At 52.3% G+C, this 14,861-nt stretch overlaps 1 protein-coding gene across 4 annotated transcripts; it reads left to right on the top strand.

The window, feature by feature from the left end:
• Window positions 1-87: 87 nt before the first annotated feature.
• PTGER3 (prostaglandin E receptor 3) lies at window positions 88-11,888 on the top strand. Of its 4 annotated transcripts, none has more exons than XM_013193158.3 (2): window positions 88-1,329; window positions 8,747-11,888. In XM_013193158.3, the coding sequence occupies exons 1-2, from the start codon at window positions 88-90 to the stop codon at window positions 9,032-9,034; spliced, it is 1,530 nt and encodes a 509-aa protein (XP_013048612.3). In that variant the 3' UTR covers window positions 9,035-11,888. The 4 variants fall into 4 exon arrangements, with proteins under 4 accessions (XP_013048612.3, XP_066857782.1, XP_066857783.1 ...); XM_067001681.1 differs by lacking the exon at window positions 8,747-11,888 and adding an exon at window positions 4,546-5,718; XM_067001682.1 differs by lacking the exon at window positions 8,747-11,888 and adding an exon at window positions 2,755-4,539.
• Window positions 11,889-14,861: the final 2,973 nt, after the last annotated feature.

Below are 14,861 nucleotides of genomic sequence, written 5' to 3'. Positions count from 1 at the left end.
AAAACGTCCGGCTGCGAGTCCCAGGTGAGCCCGAGCCGTCCTCGGCTCCTGCAAGTTCAGCGGCACGGAAGGAGAAGGCGACGGCCGATGCCCGCCGCCACACGCGTGCGGCACCGAGCCCCGGCGGGCAGGGCGGGGCGGCGGCTGCTCGGGCTGCGGGCCTCGGGGCCCCGGGGACCGGCGCGGTCCGAGCGAGGGCTCCGCGCGGGGGAGCTGCAGCCGCGGGCAGGGGCGGCCCCGCACGCCGCAGGGGGCTCGGGGCCGGCCCGTCCCGCGGCCCCGCTCGGGCACGAGGCGGCGCCCCCCGAGGCGAGCCCCGCGCCGCCCGCTCCCCTCCCTGAGGGCGGGCAGGGCCGCCCCGCCCCCGCCTTTAACGGCCGCCGCCCGCCGCGGGGCCGCCAGTGCCGCGCCTCGGCCCGGTGCCTGCCCGCGGGGCGCCGCCATGGGACGGGGCCGGGAGCGGGGCCGGGAGCGGGGCCGGGGCTCGCCGCCGCCGCCATGAGCCGCCGCCCGCCGTGCCAGGGCGGCCCCAACGGCACCGAGCCCTGCGCCATGCGGCCGCGGGGCAACGGCACCGGGCGGGCGGCGGAGGGCTGCGGCGCCGTGTCGGTGGCGTTCCCGCTGACCATGATGATCACGGGCATCGTGGGCAACGCCCTGGCCATGCTGCTGGTGTCCCGCAGCTACCGGGCCAAGGAGAACCGGCGGAAGCGGTCCTTCCTGCTGTGCATCGGCTCCCTGGCGCTCACCGACCTGGCGGGGCAGCTGCTCACCAGCCCCATCGTCATCTCCGTCTACCTGTCCGACCGCACCTGGGCCGCCGTCGACCCCTCGGGCCGCCTCTGCGCCTTCTTCGGCTTCAGCATGACCGTCTTCGGCCTCTGCCCGCTCTTCATCGCCAGCGCCATGGCCGTGGAGAGGACGCTGGCCATCCGCGCGCCCCACTGGTACGCCAGCCACATGAAGACGAGGATGACCAAGACGGCGCTGCTCGGCATCTGGCTGGCCGTCGTCTCCTTCGCCCTCCTGCCCATCGCCGGCCTGGGCCGCTACACGCTGCAGTGGCCCGGCACCTGGTGCTTCATCAGCACGGGCGACGGCGAGCTCACCGGGAGCTTCTTCGCCTCCACCTTCGCTGGCCTGGGGCTCTTCTCCCTGGTGGTGACGGTGGCGTGCAACCTGGCCACCATCGAGGCCCTGGTGTCTCGCTGTCGGACCAAAGCGACCGCGCCGCGCTCCAGCAAGCAGTGGGGGCGGATCACCACGGAAACGCTGATCCAGCTGCTGGGGATCATGTGCGTCCTCTCGGCGTGCTGGTCACCGCTGCTGGTAGGTCACCGCCTCGGCCGCCGCAGCCTTCCCCGGCCCTGCGCCCACAGGTGGCTCGGGTTCCTCGTGGGCACCGTGGCCACGAGGGGAAAGGAAGCGGGGGCGACAGCTGGGACGGGGACGGAGCCCTGGGGGTGGCAGGCGTGGGTGCTGGTCGGAGAGAGGCAGGGAGCGGTCCAAGAGGTGGGCACAGTGCAGCGCATCGGGAAGAATAAGACCAAAGAAATGCCGTAGAAAGGAGGGGTGATGAGGACAAGAAAGGTCGTGTGAAGAGGAAGAGGGCAGGAGGTGAGGAGACTGTGGGTCTGGGAGGAGGGCACTGAGGTCAGCAGTGCTGTGAGCAACAGGCAGGCGATGGGGAGATGGACCGGGAGGGTGGGATGGCGGTGGGATGGGGTCTGCACCCCTGCCCCCTGCGGCCAGACGGGGAGGTTTACCCAGTGGGTAGCACAATCGGGATCTGAAGGTGCCGGAGCAAGGGGACCGGAACCTCCCTGCCCCTTGTTGAGGTGAACCTGTCAGCAAGTTCATCCAGCCCCTTTGTGATGGAGCCCTGTGCTGATGGGAAGGAGTTATTGCATATTTTTTTATTTGCTCCTGCTCTGCACCAAAACTTATCTCTGTGGTTTATGAGGAAAGGTACAGTGTGTGACTTTGTAAGTGCCCGCTAGTTTTCAGCAGATTGCTCACTCTATCTTATTTAAGGCAGCGCTTCCGGCTTTTTGTTTCTTTTCCTTTTTTTAAAGGACCCCTGAATTTCTTTCCATTATTTTGTTCTTCCTCATTTCTGCCCCTTTTTGTCAAGCTGGGATAAATCCTTCCTCATGGTTTAGGAGTGGAAGAGATTGAATCCACCTCTGCTCCTACTGTATGGGATGAGGGCACACCTAGGAGTCCAGTACCCTCTATAAGATGGCCAGTTTGTCCTGCTGCCAGAGGACAGTGTGACTTTTGGAGAGTTTGTGCTTGGAATCCTTAAGCAGGAAAGGGGTGAAGCTTGCTAGAATAATTCCGCAGTTACATGACAGGTACTGTGTGGCCTCGGAAGGATTTTTCTCCCACTGTGCACAGAGAACTTGGCTGGCCCTTTCCAGACCGCGGCACATCTCCGCTAGGAGTGTGGGGCTGTCCCACCGATGGGTACAGCTAAGTCCCAAGGGAAAACACTGGGATTTCTTTATTTCTCCAGAAGTTAACTGCCACGTTTGTCCTCTGTAATTAAAAGGATGAAAACATGAGAAGGTGGTTATTCAATGCAGGAAATGCATTTGCCTCTCAGTCCTAGTTTTTGTATTCTCCCCACCTGGAAGCAGGTTCTGCCCTGTGCTTTGCCATCTTCCACCAAAGCTACCACACATGGGGGTTTAACCAGCCTTGTAGCATAGAGCAAAAAAGAGATGAGAGACATCTCTTCTCTTCCTTCAGAACATGAATACTCTGGAAAATCAGTGACGGTGCAGGGATTCCCTTGGGTGGTTTGCTTCCAGTGGTATTTTGCAGACTTAAAAGCCAGAGGTCAAGCCAGTGCAGCTGAATGGACCTGCGGGAAGTGGAAAGGAGGCCCCCGCGGCGCGAGGATCAAGCAGAGGGCAGAGCTGCTGTAAGCACTCCGTGGGTCAGAGGCAGCCACGGCTCTTGGGGCCGCAGACGGGGCTGGGAGGTCGGCGCCGCTGGCCCTGGCAAGCAGCCCGGCGCTCCGGGCGAGAGCAGGGCTGCAGGGAGGACGCTGCCGGGCAGCCCCGGTGCTGCTGCTGCGACTGGTGCTGCCCGGCCGGGGAGCAGCTGTGGTCCGGAGTGAATCTGCAAACAGCTCGCTTCACAGCACAGCGGCAACGCTGCAAAGCTATCGCTTGGGCTGCAGGGTCCTGCAGAGCTTCTCCGTCTAGTCAGCATGCCTGCCAGGCTCCGTAGTGTCAGAATCAAGCGTCACGACTGCACCAGAAGTTTTGTACTTCCATTTTTTCTATACAACTGCAAAGGACAAATTAGGAATAAGAGGCCAGGTTTTTGGAAGAGTGAGCCTGGAGCAAGGCAAGTGTATTTTCAGTGAAAGCCAAATGAAAGAACTCATTTAACATATAGCCGCATCATTTAGCAGTTGTAAGAAACCTCATTTAAACAGGAATCTAGGGATTTTCAGAGGAGACTTTAGATTAAAAGAGTCTGAGGTTTATAACTGAGAACTAATGGATGCTGAGAACTGTTTGCCTAACAGAAACAATGCCCCTTCACACAGACTTGATCTGTTGATGAAAATGAGAATATCAAATAGGATCTAACAGAAAAGGGAAACTTCTGATGATAGCGGCTGTGCACTGAACAGCGTAATGAAGCGTCCCTCCTTCCCGTGATTTATGGGATGTTTGGTAGAAGAGAGGAGCTGTATTCATAACGCAGGCATGAGATCTCTTATTGTGCAGTCAAGACTTTACTTGAATTCAGCATGGAGAACCTGAAAAATGCTCCACTTACATAAGGTATTGCTTTATCATAAGTGGTTTCCAGTCTGCACCAATCTTCTGTTTATTTTGGTGTTCAACTGTTGAACGTAACCACTGAAATAAGCCAACGGCAGACTGAAACGAGTTTGAGGTAACGTGGATAAAGCTCTTCTTTGTTTGCACAGAAGCACAGCTGCAGCACAGACTGTAATTCTCATAATAATGCTTTTAGCAGCTCCAGGTTACCAAATTATGCACTCGCAGGGTGCTTTCAAGGCTATTTAAAGCTGAACTGCTCAGGTATTTTGCTGCTTTGCCTTTCAACGTACATGTTCTCCTTAACCCTCCCGTCAGACAGAAATCGATGATACTCTCCTTTAAAGGTGTTTTTATTATACATTTAGTATTTTGCAATATTTTTAAATGCGCAAAACTGCTATGGAAAGCACCTTTACTTAGGGAGAGAAGGCAGTGGTGTCACTGCGCTGCAGACGCCTTGGCTCACATGAACCAGCAGCTTCCTGGGGGTGCTCTGCTCCCCTCTGACGCCGAAATAGGCGCTTGGTGCAGGTGTCCCGGCCTCCTGGTCGCTGCGGTTGGCGTGCTGCAGGGAACACCTGGGGACCTGCCAAAAGGCTGGATTTTGCCAGACTCTATTTGTCTTAGGTAAGGGCACAACCAGGCAGTAAAACTTAGAGCACGTGCCTGTTGGAAGCCTGTTAGACTTCACCGGGATCTGTCACGATTCCCTGCGTTACTGCCCTTCTGCAAACAGGTTTTCCATGTTGAAATCCTCGGCCTTGTGCATCAGTTCTCCAAGAGGCTTGCCGGTGATGTCACTAGCATGGGTTTCGCAGAAACAGAGAGGGGATTTGCTTGGGGTCACCCTGCAGTCCTGCGGGGCTGGCGGATGTGTGGGCTTGTCCTAGCTTTGCCTGCGACAGGCAGTATTTCTGCTGTGAGAGAGAAATCCACATCCATTCCAAGCAGTGGGAATCCTCCTTCAGGGCTCCACAAGGAGCGTGGAGCTGCAATGACATTTGGCTTGCTCAGGCTGAGGTCTTTCATTCTGCCTTAGCTTCCACAGAGGCGGTAGAAGTGAGTCCAGTTTTGACTTTAAAATAAGGTGGTACGTGACTATAGGTATTGTCTCTCCATCTGGGCTTCTGCATAGTTCGCTCACCGCAGCCATTATTTGTACTTCATCAGGAGAATCCTGTATTCCTTCTGCAGCTTTCTTTGCTATGTGGGAGAGAATTATTTCAGCAACAGATTAGGACTAATGGGAGAGGAGAAGCAGTGTAAACAGATAAATCCTCCTGTCTTCATGATGCATAGAAAACATGCCTGGATTTTTGGAAGCTATCTCATGAAAAGATTTTGCAGTTTGGGACCGGGAAGTTCACATCGGATTCTTACCCCGCATTCCAGACCGGCTACTCACAGCTCTTGCTTCGCCTAAAAATACATACCTGCAAAGCATAGCAACTGTTTTATTGTCCATCCTTTACTGCAGATAGCAGCCCTATGGCCCCACAGATTTTGGTAAATGCCTCCTAACTGGGGCTCTGCAGTGCTGCCGTGGGGAAGGAGCCTGAGCCTGTCCCTGCCCAAGTGCTGCACGGAGCTCTGCCGCGGAGAATTCCTTGTGGTCTCCGGTCAAGAAAACCTTCCAACCTAGTTTCTAAAACTGGAAAAATATATTTGGGAAAGACTTCTTGTCTTTTTTTTTTCCCTGAATACAATGAAAGTTCACTTCAAATACTTAGTAATGTGATAGCAAGCCGCCTGGATCCCTGAAGGAACACAGACTGCCCGTTTAACGTTCAGCCCGCGGCAGCGTGTCACGGAGCGATGGCGGCTAGCTGGGAACCTCTGAAACAACCCGAAAATCTCTCGTGAGCTGTAGACAAACTTTACTCAAAATGCTGTAAAGATACCTCACAAAGCGTGCCCAGTCATTGGCTATCAGTTTAAAAGCCACAGCAACGGAAGTTTAATTATAAAACTGCATTCGGTAACAGCAGATTGTTGTCTTATCAATTAAATGTGATTACCAGTCGCATTACTATAGGTGTTTTGAGCCCACGCTTTATTGGCACAGATTGTGTAGTTCTATTGACTTTATTCCACCTGATGTTGTGCCCCTTCGTTTTGCGGTCTGCCTTCCAATTAATTTAGAGGACCAGTACAGGCCATGATAGACGGCCTCCAAGGATATCAAACAAAATTTCCAGTAGAGCCACCGAAGGCCCAACAAGTATTCCAGTAATGGAATATTATGTAAGAAAGTCAAAAATAAACAGCAGTTGCGTGCTTGAGAAATGCATTTTATTAGTCTAATATTTTTGTAGCTCCATGGATTCCGTAACAAAAGAACAAGACAACAAGGTCTACAAAGCTGCTGCAGGGTTCCCCAAAGACGGGCTAGAAGAGCTGATTTAGGGGCAGTAATCCCGGTGCTGGGAATGACAAAGAGGGTTTGGGTTCGGCCGCAGCATGGGCTCGGCGCATTTCCACAAGGCTGCCCCTCTCCACGGGCTGCCGGGAGCAGGCTGCCAGGCCCGGCGGGCGCGGGGCGCTGCTGGAGGTGCTGCAGGCCCGCGGGGACAGGCCCGCGGTGGAGCTGGGGTTGTGCGGGTCTGGTGCGTGGCCGCCTGGTGTGTTTTGGGTCTGTATCCTGTGTTTTTGAAAACCTCCACCAGCGGCTACTTTTCATTTTTTTTTAAATTAAATGCAGCAGATGGAATTCTCAACTGCTTCTATTTAAAGAAACAAAAACACTTCTGCCTCGCTGTTGGAGTGGCCCTGTCTCCCGGACTCCTCCGAGCCTTTCCCAGGCCACCACACGGTTATTGATCCGGCACCCGGAAGATTCCTCCAAGGGGCCAAACGCTGCCCGCGGCCAGCTCCCTGCTCCCCCCCGCCAGCCGGCCCTGCTCCCAGCAGTGGTGCTGCTCTCTGACAGCGGCACTGGGGAAAAGCCCTGACCGGGCTCACATCGCTGTGCGTACGGGTTGTGCCGGCTCCTTTGAGAGGCCAAGGTCAGGAGCTTGCACGGGGCTGTCAGTAGGTGACCGGGAGCCCGGTCGCTTGGGCAGCTCCCTGCACGTTTGGGACTGGCACTCGCCTGGTGCCTGGCACCCCCCTCGCAGACGCAGCGAACCTGTGGCACGTCACAGCGTGGTGCTGCACCGCCTCCCTGACAGCCGCTGTGGGCACCTCAGAGTCCGCGGGCCTGCTGCCTCGAGTCTGCAGGATTTCCTGGCGTTCGAGGCCTTCGGTTCACAACCAGAGAAAATCTGTGAGCAAAACCAGGACCTGTCCAGGAAGTCACTCGTTAACTGCCCCGTGCTCGGCGCACGGCGAATCCAGCAAAGAGGCCCCGTACCGTCCGTCCCGAGGGGTGGGTGGCTTCCTGCTGCCACGGCTCGGCTCGTACCGGGGCGCCAGACTTGCTGAGGTGCATCCGAAAGCCGGCCCTGTCCTCACTATCTCACCAGCTTTAACAAGACGAAGGAAAGCTTCTGTCCCTTTTTACCTAGCTGAGCAGCAGCCCGGTGACTCAAAGCCCGCGCTCCCGCAGCCGGAGCCCAGCGCTGGGCAGCGCTGCCGGGCCGAGCCCTCCTTCAGCTGCGGGGTTCCTGCACAACCCGCAGCAAACCAGCCCTCAGCGGCGCCCTGCCGTTCTGGGCTCTCACACGGGAGCGCAGGTGTCCTTGTGTTCTGAGGCTCCTTTCACTGCCAGTTGTAAAGCAAGATTTTTGTCTTAATTTGGAGAACGAGGCAGCCCAAAGTATCGTTATTTTAGCTGGCTGAATCATTGCCCTGCAGCCTTCAGTCACTAAGTCCCTTACTGACTGTGAGCCTTGTAGCCCAGCGGCCTTGGAGGCAAAGCTGCCTCGTCCTAAACGAGTGAGTGAGCATTGCAGCACCCGCGGCTTGCCTTCCCTGAGGGGCAGCAGCGTCCTGCCACCTGCCACCACGCAACACCCGGGGCAGCCCCGTGCTGCGTAACCGCTGCAGTAAATGAGAAAGCCGCCGCTGCTGCTCGCCTCCAGCCCCAGCGGCATCGACCCGCGCGTAGCGTTCGGCCGCCACCGGAGCTGGCTGCTCTGTGCCAGAGCTGTGGGAGACGCCGGCCACGGAAACTTGCGCTCGTGTGAAACGTTTCGCTGTGCCGGTACAGTCCCAGTCGTGCCCGTCTGGATGCCGTGGGAAACGGATTCCTGAATACATGGCTGTGTGCGCTGAGGGAGCTGAGCTGAGGGCAGGAGGCGGGGGTTAGAGGTCAGGTTAACACAAAAGGCCGTCTGCGGCTTCTGGCAAAACAAAATCTTCTTTTTTTTAGTTGACATAAAATACTTTCTTGTCCTCTAGTCCAAAGCGCTTTCATTAACCCTTTTCTTTTTCGTCAGTTCATAAGCAGAATAGTTACCTTAAAGTCTAAAATGTATATGTCATAGAATAAAACATGCTAGTTTTACAAGAAATGTAGACATTTTCGTATTTGAAATTCTTTTTCCTGACATCTGCTGTTCATAACATAATTTTGAACTACTCATTAGGAGTTATTCAGCTGGTTTTTGTAATTCTGGTAATACGGCAGTGATAAAATGAGTCCCTCTGAATCAGTTTTGCCAAGTCAGTGATTTCCCTTTCTAGCCACTGGGATTTAGCACACGGCTTTCTGCGAGGTGTCAGGGGAGCAGCGTGTGCTTCCTCGCGTTAGCATGGGATCTGCAGATCAGCCTGATGGGTGGCTGGGAGGTAACAGGTTTGTCATGCTTGTTTTATGTGCACACGCAGACTGAGCTGCTCTCTCAGAGCTTGCTTCCTTGTTATGGCCATGGTCTGAAATCAATAAGGAAGGAAAAAATCCCTTGGCAGGATTTTATCTTCAGGGGTATTTGCATATACTGATACAGATCTGGTCTCTTAACTTGTATTGTTTTTTTCCTCCTAACTTTCTTTAGATAACGATGCTGAAGATGATCTTCAGCCACACGTCGTTTGAATACTGTAAGGGATTCTCTGCAGAAGCCCAAAGCTCAGAACTGCACAAAGAGTGCAATTTCTTCTTGACAGCTGTGCGCTTGGCCTCACTAAACCAGATACTGGATCCGTGGGTTTATCTGCTACTAAGAAAGATCCTCCTGCAGAAGTTTTGTCAAGCAGCCAACGCTGTCTCCAAGTGCTCTAACAACGAGTGGAAAGAGAGATCAATCACGTTGTCAGATGAAATCCGACGGACAGCGGCGTGAAGGAACGTTGATCCACTTGCATGGAAACTGCTTTCGCCAACAAGTGGTTTTAAATCTTACTGTGAATCAGGGTGTTTGTAACGCGCTTGCATCTGCATAAATAGCTGAAAACGGCATTACCGAGTGGCCTTATAGTGCCAAATTATTATTTATCCAATGTGCCAAAAATTCTCAAATATAGACAAAGCAATTGGGTTTGTTGCTAAATTCTGTTGTTATTGCAGTTCCTAACTGAGCTGCAGAACATGACTTTTTGTGTGTCTAAAATAGAGTCTGGAGGGATTTTTTCTTACATTAAGGTAGAAAAAAAATGATTTTCCTATCAGGGGACAGTTGGAACAGATTCAACAGTTTAATTACTGAAGAGACCCACTCCTATATATAATCTTAATACTAAGATTATCAGTTTCAGAGAGTCTTTCTTCCTCCTTTTTTCTGGAGGGACAAAGAGAGAAAGGGGCAAAAAGTAGAAGAATTAAAGGAAGATAAAACTCAGATTTTATTTAGATTTCTATGGCTTAAAACTGAAAAGGTTGTATTGTACCAGTGATGGTAGATCATCAATCTCTTTCGAGAACTGAATGTAGCCTGTGTCTCATGACACATATTGTCCTGACAAGTACTCATTCTGCGTGGATGCTGAAGTTAGCTTATCTGCTGAGTAGGATGTAGCATCGGGACACACAGCGTAAAGTGAGAGATCTGTGGTTTGTGTTTTTTTTTTTAATAGCAACCTGTGAAACACCCAGGCATAACAAGAATTGCCATTAGCAAAGCACACTATAAAACTACTTTGCGCAGATGGAGAAAGTGATAAACAGACTGTAAGTGACAGTAAGTGTTCTTCTTCCTGTAGATAAATGGCAAAGGTTTACAAAGCCAGAAATACCGCTTTCATATGGGTGGTTTTATTTGGAAACGCACATGTCTGGGCAGCAAATGAACATCAAATGATTCTTAAGTAATGAGGATACCACTCAAAACTTCTTAATTATTAAAATGTTCTACACAGTAGCCAAAGTATTACCTGAGAAAACTGATCTCTTTTTCTTTCCTCCAAAAAGACAAATTTGAGAGATATGGCAGCTTTGGGAATTTTTCAAATAATGGAGACTGGAAGAGATGGGTAGAATTATGTGCATCAGTCAAATCTTTCCTCCAGGTAACTTTCAGGTTTTATTAGAAAACTGAGTTCTAACCCATTTGTGTCACATCTGAAGTTTATTTTCACAAGGACTGCATTTTTTTCTATTTTCTTTGTCCTTTTTCTAGATGATAGCCTCTAACGGCTCCTGTTTAATGGCCTCTTGGTGAAATTACATGCAATACAATAAAATACAATATATCGTGTAGTGGTACACCATATACTTTGTGCCAATAATAACCAATTCAAGGGACTTAAAGGCAAATATAAACCTGCATCTGCTAGGAAATTCTCGTGGAAAATTGAATTTTAATTGATTTTTGCTTCCCTTCCTTTGTTTGTAAAAGTAACTACTCAAAAGAGAAACCAACTACTCACTTTCCCTGTTCCGCTGCTGTGTAGTCTCGTTGTGTATCTTCGTATCCGTCAGAAATAATTAATCTGACAGCAAAAGCCACTCTTTGCATAAACGTAATGTGGAGGCGGGGGGGTGCGTTTGAGTGCCACCTAAAAGCTGAAGTCTTACTTTCACTCAAGGGCCAGCCTACCACCACGGCGAGGCACTTTGACATTTGGCAGGGTGCTGCCTGTGTTCTGCAGCACTCCCCAGCTGCGCCGGGAGGCAAACCGCCTCCTCCAGCCTCGCTGCTCCAGGCAGAGGCCGCGGGGAGCTCGGCCAGCCCCAGGCCCGTGTCCTCGTCAGCACCTGGGCAGCACGGTGAGGTGTGTGTCGGGAAATAAAAACTGCGCTGGTTCTCTTGGGAAAAGCGTCTTGCAGGATTCAATTTTTTTTTTTTTTTAACATTATTTTGTGATATACAAAGCCTCTTCTGTCCAAAGGATTCATATTGTTCAGTTTGTGTACACTAGCTGTTTAAAACTAATAAACAAGCCCAGTCCCTTGTAAAGTATGTCAGGATGACCTTAATAATTAGACCGAACCATTTCTGAATAGCAGCACAGCCAGAGCACACGGCTTGCCGAGGGACAGCGAGTGGTCAGGAGGGAAATGCGCTGTGAGAAGAGTGACTCAATACCTCGTTTATCAGCTCTTTTACAGCCACAACAGGAAAATGCTGTTTTTTCTTTTACATAAAGAATCATATATGTGGTAATGATCAGATAGCCATGGGCTTGTTATTCTTAAGTAGATCAGGGATGGTTTCACCATTCACTTAAAATAATTTTGTTGCTCCATGCCTTTCCTTTGTGGAGTAGGACACTTCTGAATTTGGAAAAAGTCAGGTCTTTCCATCTTTGTGCACAGTGATATGAAGGAGAATCTACTTTAAATATCAGAAAATGGGAAAGAATGTCTGCTTTTAATTTGTTTACAGAAGAGCAGTCTAAGCACTATTTGCCAGCCATGCCTGCCGTAACGTGAGATGGCTGGAGGAACGCACTTTCAAAAATGAATCAGAAAGCTTTAGCGTAAATTAAAGTTTTTATTTCCCACTTACCTTTTTCGAGTGGGAAGGTGTATTTTTGTTGCCTTTCTTTAAAGATGCCTCCTATGTGATGTATTTGAATTCCAGTACAAAAGTAGTTCTAATACTGGTTTTAATATGTTGTATTCCTGTCAAAAATTTTATGGAAGCAGTAGTGTATGGGAAGCCTACTTTGAAATCATTGTTTGCCTTATAAACTAGCCTGTTTGTGTACCAAATCAGTGTGTGTTGTGTCTGTCAGAATAAAAGCCCAGCAGAATGACCGGCCTCCCGTGCCTTGGTTCCTGCCGCCGGGACACGTGCGCTCAGCAGCCGCAGCCACCTGAAGCAGCACTGCTGGTGGCCCTGCTGGTGGCCCTGCCGCCGCTTCACGGCCTCGCAGGGGTTTGCAGGGCTGCACCACTGCTTTTTGATTTAAAAGAACTGTTTTCAAGCTGGATCAGCTCAGGGATCCAGTTTACAGTGCAAGCCCCAAAACCACCCTGTCTGCTGGTGAAGGATTTGGCACAGCCAAAATGTCACTTACATGGAAAAGCAGGGTTCACCAGAAATCATCCTGAAAGACTCCCTCTTGTGAGCAAGCTGTTGGAACACTACAGTAACACTCCCGTGTCAGATCCGCACGTTTTCCCTTTACAAACCATGTTAGCAACTACCAGCAAGCCGTGCCAGTCCTGGCGGCGATGCACACGCTGCTCGTTCAGCCGGCGTTTGTGCTGCGGTAGTGCTGAGCGCCGCGGCGCTGTGTGCGCCATCCCTGCCGGGGGAGGCCAGCAGCAGGCCACCACGGAGGCCCAGCCGCGGTGCCTCTGCCATGGGCACGGCCCGTGCACAATTCTTCTGGAGAGCACAGGACGATGAAGCACGGGACAATGAAAACGCTGTCCTGGAATGTGGCAGCTTTGATGTTGATGTATTTTTTCCCTTAAAATTTCCTGCCCCAGAACAGAATCAGAATTAGGTGGAACTTACCTTAGTAAGATAGAAAAAATACATTATTTAAATGATTTATTTTTATCTTTTCACATTTTGTAACTTCAGCGCAGACCTCTATTGCCTCTAAAGCAATTTTATGCAGAAGAGGAGCGCAGAAGAGCTGTGGTGAAACACTGGAAACATGGCTTGGACAAGCAAAGCCAACCCCAAAACCCTATTCCCTCCTCTGGTGAGTCAGTGCAATGTCACCGTGTATGAAACGACCTTCAGAAGAGAAACAGCAAATAATTACACGCAATTTTCCCTAATTTCCAACATCCTGCCTGTTCCCTCGCTGCTCCATAGATCGACGCTAATTGCCGTGGTGGTACCACATCTCGACTCGGACTTGGCACCCCAGAGCACGGCCGCTTGCCAGTACCGAGCAAAGCTCGTGTTTTCCCCATAATTTGCTTCAATGACGGGTTTTCTTGGCCGCCCTTCGCTTGTTCTCCCGAAGAGAGGGGCTCTGCATCACACAGGGCAGGTTCTCCAGGACGCGCTTGTGGTGCAAACCCCGTGCCGCTGCTGGGCAGGAATCAGTCAAGGGCTGGAGAAAAACCTCTCCACCGGCAGCTAGTCACAGCAACATGTTTTCAGGCGGTCGTGTGTCTGCGGAACAGGCAGGCGGTGGTGGTGCCGGCAGCGCTGCCTGCGTCCTCCCGCACCCAGCAGGCCGCGGCAGGCCCGTGCCCACGGCCACCCAGCGCGGCCTCCAGCCGAGGAAATGCCTGCGGGGAGCCCCAGGCCCTGCGCACAAAGGGACTGCGAGCGAGGGCTGCGCACGGCAGGAGGAGGGGGAAGTGGGATAAGGATCGGTGCAGAGCCTGCATCGCCGCCCCAAGTGGGAACGTGGGGGGGAGGTGGCGGCCTCCAGCACACCCCATGGGGGGGTGAAACCTCAGGTGCCCAGGGGACCCCTGCAAGTCGCTGGGTTTTCAGATTCAAACAAACTTCAGAAGGCAAGAGTAACAAGAGGTGGCCGCAGGGCTGGGGCACTGCTGCTGTGGAGCCAGCTGAGCGAGCTGGGGGTGTTCAGCCCGGAGAGGAGAAGGCTCCGGGGACACCTCAGAGCGGCCTTCAGTGCCTAACGGGGGCTGCAGGAGAGATGGGGAGGGACTCTGTTGGGGTGTGTGGGGATAGGACAATGGGTAATGGCTTTAAACTAAAAGAGGGGAGATTTAGATTAGATATGAGGAAGAAATCCTTCACCATGAGGGCGGTGAGGCCCTGGCGCAGGCTGCCCAGGGGAGCTGCGGGTGCCCCATCCCTGGGGGTGCCCAGGGCCAGGCTGGGGGGGCTGTGGGCAGCCTGGGCTGGGGGCAGGGGGCTTTGAGGTCCCTTCCAGCCCAAACCATTCTCTGATTCTCTGAAAGCCCAGATTATATTTCTTCTGTTCACTTGAATGAGAAATGTTTTTAGATAAGATAAGATTAAATAACTTTGAATAAACACTTGAAAGCGTGCTGGTGACAGTCTCAAGACAAGTGAAGGCAATGAGAGCCGGCAGCCAGCCCCAGCCCCCCCGTGCTGGTTGCCCTGCACAGCCTGCTGACCACCACCCCCTTTAAATTAACTCTTTTTCTCATTTATGGATTCCTTCCTGGGGTTTCCCGGTGCAGAGCAGCAGCTCGGGTGCTGTAAGGGTCATGGTGCTGCCCACGACAAGGCACCCGCCTGCCCCTGCTGTGTGCCTCTGTGGCACAGCTCAGCCTAATCCTCCTTCCACTGGGTCATTTGATCTCAGTTAAGAAAAACAAAACCGCTTTCTAAAATGCACGTGCAAGGGAGCAGAAAAGGTCATGGAGTGCCAGTGCTGGAGCCACAAGAGGTAACCACTTCTGTCTGGAGCAGCAGCAGGAAGGCTGAGGGTCGATGGGGTCGGCTGCCGGGAGTTGCAGCAGCTCCTGAGAGAGGCCAGGCCTTTTGACAAATTATAAACACAACAGCAAAGACAGAAGATAAACATTTTCAAATGAAGGTGACAAATTGGGTTGCCAGAGGCATGCAACAAAGTGGCCTTAAAGGCAAGCAGCTATCTGTAACACGGGAGCTCTGCCTGCTTCTGTGCGAGTAGCTGTGTATTCAACGAAGCGTTTTAAATGATGCCAAAGCAATAAAAGCCTGGCATTTTGGACCAGGGATGAATTGCCTGAATGAGCTGCAACCTCAGCCTGGTTTCCATCAACACTTTTGGTGTTCCTCTGCCGCCAGGGACCTCGAGCCACCCCTGCCCTAGTGCCCGACCTTCCCCAGCTCC

Source organism: Anser cygnoides, chromosome 8 (assembly GCF_040182565.1).
Source record: "Anser cygnoides isolate HZ-2024a breed goose chromosome 8, Taihu_goose_T2T_genome, whole genome shotgun sequence".
Lineage (NCBI taxonomy): Eukaryota > Metazoa > Chordata > Aves > Anseriformes > Anatidae > Anser > Anser cygnoides.
Note: the sequence above shows the minus strand (reverse complement) of the source record. Positions and strands in the feature narration are given on the sequence as shown.

Excerpts from the sequence above, each read along its gene's own strand:
- PTGER3 (XM_067001681.1), top strand. The coding sequence starts at position 88 with ATGCCCGCCGCCACACGCGTGCGGCACCGAGCCCCGGCGGGCAGGGCG. Across the intron at positions 1,330-4,545 it reads CGTGCTGGTCACCGCTGCTG|GTTTTCCATGTTGAAATCCT; the intron begins GTAGGTCACCGC and ends TTCTGCAAACAG.